At 40.1% G+C, this 6,000-nt stretch overlaps 1 protein-coding gene across 1 annotated transcript in view; it reads right to left on the bottom strand.

Annotated features, from left to right (window-relative positions):
• Positions 1–288: 288 nt before the first annotated feature.
• Positions 289–6,000, bottom strand: part of LOC131765796 (polycomb protein SUZ12-like) — a 29,089-nt gene continuing 23,377 nt past the window's right edge. The window contains 1 exon segment of the mRNA XM_067006900.1: positions 289–343. Coding sequence (XP_066863001.1) covers positions 289–343 — 55 coding nt within the window.

Raw genomic sequence — 6,000 nt, 5'->3', positions numbered from 1 at the left:
CTACTCAGCCATAAAAAGAAATGAAACTGAGTTATTTGCAGTGAGGTGGCTAGACCTAGAGTCTGTCATACAGAGTGAAGAAAGTCAGAAAGAGAAAAACAAATACCGCATGCTAATAAATATATATGAAATCTTAAAAAAAGGTTCTAATGAACCTAGGGGCAGGGCAGGAATAAAGACGCAGACATAGAGAATGGACTTGGGGACTCAGGGAGGGGGAAGGGTAAGCCGGGAGGTAGTAAGAGAGTAGCATTGACAACTATACAACACCAAATGTACAATAGCTAGCTAGTGGGAAGCAGCTACACAGCTCAGGTAGATCAGCTCAGTGCCTTGCGACCACCTAGAGGGGTGGGATCAGGAGGGTGGGAGGGAGACGCAGGAGGGAGGGGATGTGGGGATATACGTATGCATGCAGCTGATTCACTTTGTTATACAGCAGAAACTAACACACCAGTGTAAAGCAATTATACTGCAACAAAGATGTTTAAAAACAAAAACAAAAAATACAATCCGCTTGGCAAGGCAGGGGACACGGGTTTTCAACCTGGTCTGGGAAGGTCTCACATGCAACGGAGCAAGTAAGCTCGCGAGACACCACTACCGAGCGCACGCGCCACAACTACTGAGGACCACGTGCATAGAGCCCATGCACCGCAACATGAGAAGCCACTGCACTGAGAAGCCCGTGCCCGGCAATGAAGAGAAGCCCCGGCTCGCCGCAACTACAAAAAACCCACGCCCGGCAACGAAGCCCCATGGCCACCAAAAATTAATTAATGAATTAATTCATTAATCAATTAATGAAAACTTATATTACAAAAAGAAAAAAAATGAAAAGCAATAATATCTGCTGGAATTCCCCGGTGGTCCAGTGGTCATGACCCCGTGCCTCCACTTCAGGGGGCCTGGGTTCAATCCCTGGTTGAGGAACTGAGATCCTGCAAGCTGGCATCACAGCCCAAACAAAAATGCAATAAAATAAAATACAACTAAATAAAACAAGAAAGCATCTCTGATTCAAGGTCTAAAGGGTGAGAAGGTGTTTATCAGGCCAGTATAGGGGCAGAAAACGTTTCCCATTTCAGTAAGTAGCACCTCCATTTACCCAATTCCACATCCTTAACCCACATTCCCCACATCCAATTCATCACTAACTCCTATTCACCTCCAAGCCATCACTAACCTTCCAAATAGGACTCTAACCTGCCTGCTTTACTCCACCTCCAAGGCCACCACTGTGCACAAAGCCAGTCTCCTAATGAGTCTCCCCAATGCCAGTCCTGCCCCCTCCTAGCCATTCTCTTACACTAGCCAGTATGGTGTCTGAAAAAGGCATCTCTGCCAACCCCACTTCTCTCTTTATACCCTGCAATGGCTTCCCACCAAGTTTAGGATAAATCCCAAATAGATGACGGACTACAGGGTGAATGACAAGAAGGAGGTAGGGTGTGAGGTTAGAGAGAGGGATGAAGGGTCTAGGCAAACAGCGAAAAGGGCTGAAAAGAAAATGATCAGCACCTGCACAACAGTCCTGATGCAGGAAGGAAAATGCAGGAATAGTGAAGGAATACCAATAGCCACTTTTTATTTCTGCAATGCCTTTGCAATTCCCAAAGTGCTTCATGTATAACTGTTATTCTGAAACCTCGCTGTACATTAGAATCATCTGGAGAGATTTTAAAAACTACCAATGGCCCGACCTCAACCCAAGCCTATTAAATCAGAATATACACTTCACTGTATTGCATTTTATTCCCTGCCCCCAAACATCCATTAAGCCCCAGGAGAAGGAAAAGGGGATGTGACTAGCAAGAGATAGAAAATTCCTGCACAACAATGGCCATGGCAAGCTTAGGCACTTTTGGTGAAATCTCTCTGGGAAGTACTGGCAGCGGAAGAAAAGGCAAACTGACACAGTATTGCCTGGTGTGCATTTCCAGCCTCTGCCTTCTTTCTCATCTCTTGGTGGCAGGTGGAGGAAGAGGCGAAAAGGTTAAACATTTTTACAAAACCGGCAGAAGAAGCTTATAGCATCCTCTCACTATCTCTGCATAGGTTCTGACCTCTGCAGCACTATAGAAGCTTTGCCCAAAGTAATGAACAGCTGAAAGTCAAATGTAATACTTCATCAAACGACTTAAAAATGCTTGTACACTGACTGGAAAGGGTTAAGTTGCAGAGAACACAAATGGACCCAGAGCAACTTTTGCCAAAATAGAATATTGTGCTCTATGTACAGCCATACCTCTTTTCCATATGAGCAAACAGTCAGAAAGATAAAAGAACTTGGTCCAACTCACACAAGTAAGTAGGATAGATTCTGGTCTGTCTGTCCTAAGCGTTGTGTTCTTTAACCACCAGGCTAGCTTTTCTCAAATCTGATTCATGCATACAATTACTATACACCTCTGTTTGCCTTGAATATTCCCTGCTTCTACATATGCCTGCTGCAGTTTTAAATATTGCCCACTTTGACTCCCCAAAGCAACCGAGAAGACACAATCATTTGGTCACTCTATACATGGACCACTGTTGTGCGACTGCCCAGGAAGCTTATTAAAAAAGTGCAGCTTAGGGCTTCCCTGGTGGCGCGGTGGTTGAGAGTCCGCCTGCCGATCCAGGGGACTCGGGTTCGTGGCCCGGTCCGGGAAGTTCCCATGTGCCGCAGAACGGCTGGGCCCGTGAGCCATGGCTGCTGAGCCTGCGAGCCCGGAGCCTGTGCTCCGCTACTGGAGAGGCCACAACAGCGAGAGGCCTGCGTTCTGAGAAAAATAAATAAATAAATAAAATATGTTTTTAGACCTGAATGTATTATCTTTTCTTTCCTTCTAAGGTGCTATTATTTTTGTTCCAAGCATTATCAGTCTACTAGTGACCCTAAACTAAAAATTTCAGAATTACATTTGACCCCTATTCTTGCTTCTGCTTTTCTTACATCATCATCAAGTATATAGATCCTTACTATCTTATTAGTCCAGTATCTTTGCTGCTCTCCCAGGTTCTAATTTTTACTTCCCAATCCATATCCAGGAGACCAAATAATCTTCTTAAAGACTGCTTTCATGCTATTCCCTTTCACAGAAATCCTTCGATGGGCTCCTGTTTATTTTTACTGCCACACAAGTCCAATCTCCCTCTACATCTTTATTACAAATAACCCTCTTAAAACTATAATTTTAGACCGGAATGAAGTGAAAGTGTAATCATATAAACCAATTTTGACACAGTGAATCCATATCTAGGAAATTATCTTATAAAAATACTTGCAATGCAAAAAGATACATGTATGGGTTGGCCATAAAGTTCGTTTGGGTGTTCCATTAAGATCTTATGGAAAAAACTGAACGAACTTTGTGGTCAATCCAATACAAGTATACTCACTACAACATTTGTGAAATGTAAAAAAAGTAAAATAAATTATCCATTGAAGTGACATTGGTTTAGTAAATTATGGGACATTTATTTAAAACAATAACACAGAGCTGTTGAAAAGAAGCAAATCTATATGACCTGACTTACAAGGATACCCATTTTATATTGCCTCAATTTCTTGGGAAAACCCAACAACTCATATAATAATCCTTACTCTCCCATGGATAAACGTAACAAACTTTAACAAACAAATTTAAAACAGAAAGATAATACCTGCAGAAAATTCAAGCACTGTAGATACGTATAAAGAAATAAAAATTATTTAAAGTCCCATCACCTAGGGGCTTCCATGGTGGCGCAGTGGTTGAGAATCCGCCTGCCAATGCCGGGGACACAGGTTCGTGCCCCGTTCCGGGAAGATCCCACGTGCCACGGAGCGGCTGGGCCCTCAAGCCATGGCCACTGAGCCTGCGCGTCCGGAGCCTGTGTTCCGCAACGGGAGAGGCCACAACAGTGCGAGGCCCGCGTACCGCAAAAAAAAAGAAAAAAGAAAAAAAGAATTCTTGTCTTTATGCTGTGCTACTGAATTTATTCTACTTCAATAATTTATCAACAAGGCTGTTCAACTTAATAATTTAGAAGATAATTTTATTTACTAATTTGAATAGGTAATACATTAGTATACTTCTAAAATGGAAAGGACTTTTTCCTCCTGCATGTTTACATGGCTACATAATATTCTATTTTATGGCTGAACATGTGATAGCTACAATCCAATGTACTCTCCTACCTGTAGTCTATGAAGAGGGCCTTTTCCCCCACAGCCTCATCAACAGTGCTTTATCAAGTTTTTTGATATCTGTCAAACTGCTAAGTGAAAAAATGACATCTCAGTGTACTTTTATATTCAGATGTTTTACCTTTTAGTTGTTTAAAAACCATATATATTCTCTTTTCTTGTAAACATTTTCACGATATCCCTTCCTCATTCTTCTACTGGCCTGTGGTGTTTTTCTTTTTACTTAGTGTAATCTTTTTATATTAAAGGAATGAGGCATCTATCTATACATTATGAGTTGAAATTAATCTTCTCCTGACTTGTTATCTTTATTTTGACTTGGCTTATGATGGTGTTTTTGTTTTCAGAAGAAGGTTTTTTTTTTATTTCACTCCATATTTCATACTCTTTCAATATGGCTTTTGAATTTTAGTCATTCTTTAAGGAGACTTTAGCTTCTCAAGAGATTATAAAAAGAATTTTTAAAACATCTAACTCCTCAGATCTTGGTTGGCAAATACTTCTCCTCTACTGAAAAGAACTATGACCCTTTGAAGAAACAGCCAATTCCAGAGCAGAGGTAGGAAAAGGAGAATGTAAAGCCTGGAATATCTAGAAGAATATTGCAGAAAACAAGAAAATAAATAAATAAAAACAAGTCAAAGGGACTTAGGAGCCTGCTTGGAGGGGCTCCTCCTCACCAAATTTGGGACAATTTGAGCATTAATATAGCAACATCAATAGATTAAAACAGACTGAATAAAAGTGGAATTCGTTAATCCATACTGATTTAAAAAAAGGTTGAGAAAAGGAACGTTCTTCTTCACAGAAAAATGCCAACAAACCAAACATGGAAGAACTGATAGAAAGTTACCATGTGGCCACCGCCATAGAATAATTTATTCAAGTAAGAATCATCAATGGATGCTAAACTATTGCGTTAAAAAATAACTGTTGGGAGAAAAAGGATATTTATCCAGTTTCATGTATTATTACAGAGGTTGCATATTAATTAATTAAAGTGAAAAGGGACCATTACAATGGAGAAATATGGTAAACACCACTTTAGCCAAGCGATCAAACCTAATATCAGCTGTGTCTGTGACGTCCACAAAGAACACATCACCAATGAGTGTTCCTGCCCAAAATGTTTAACCTGAATCTAAACATAAAGAAACAATCACAAAAGTCCAAACTGAAAAACATTCTGCAAAACTACACGCCTGTATTTAAAGTGTTGTTACAAAAGGCAAAAAAAAAAAAAAAAAAAAAAGGCTGGAAAATGGTTCCAAATTGAAGGAGACTGAAAAGATACGGCAACTGACAGATCGCAATCCTTAACTGGGGTGAGTAGGGAACAGAAAAGGACATTATCCAGGAAACTGGGGAGAGAGTACTGTATTTTTGGTATCATGTTAAATTTCCTGAATATGATAGGCGTACTGTGGTTATGGAGGGAAATGTCCCTGCTCTTAGGAGATACACGCTGAATGAAGTGTTTATGAATAAGGAATGAAATCCAGCGTCATGATCTAACCCTCAAATGGTTTGTCACAAAAATACACTCACAAATAAAGCAAATGTGGTAAAATGTTAACAACTGATGAATCTAGGTGAAGGGTACACGGGTATTACTACCTGCATTGTTCTTTCAACATGTTTATAGGTTTGGAAATTTTCAAAAGAAGTTTGGGGAAAATTCTCCCATGATTTCCTCTTGGTACTTTTTTAAAAAGCAGTTTCTTTGTTTTAACGTACAAGGAATATGTTAATACAAGGAAGGTAGAAAGAATTCTTAAAAGAATGTACCCTTACCCTCACGCTGCCTAAAATATATAGAACATTTA

Source organism: Kogia breviceps, chromosome 11 (assembly GCF_026419965.1).
Source record: "Kogia breviceps isolate mKogBre1 chromosome 11, mKogBre1 haplotype 1, whole genome shotgun sequence".
Lineage (NCBI taxonomy): Eukaryota > Metazoa > Chordata > Mammalia > Artiodactyla > Physeteridae > Kogia > Kogia breviceps.
Note: the sequence above shows the minus strand (reverse complement) of the source record. Positions and strands in the feature narration are given on the sequence as shown.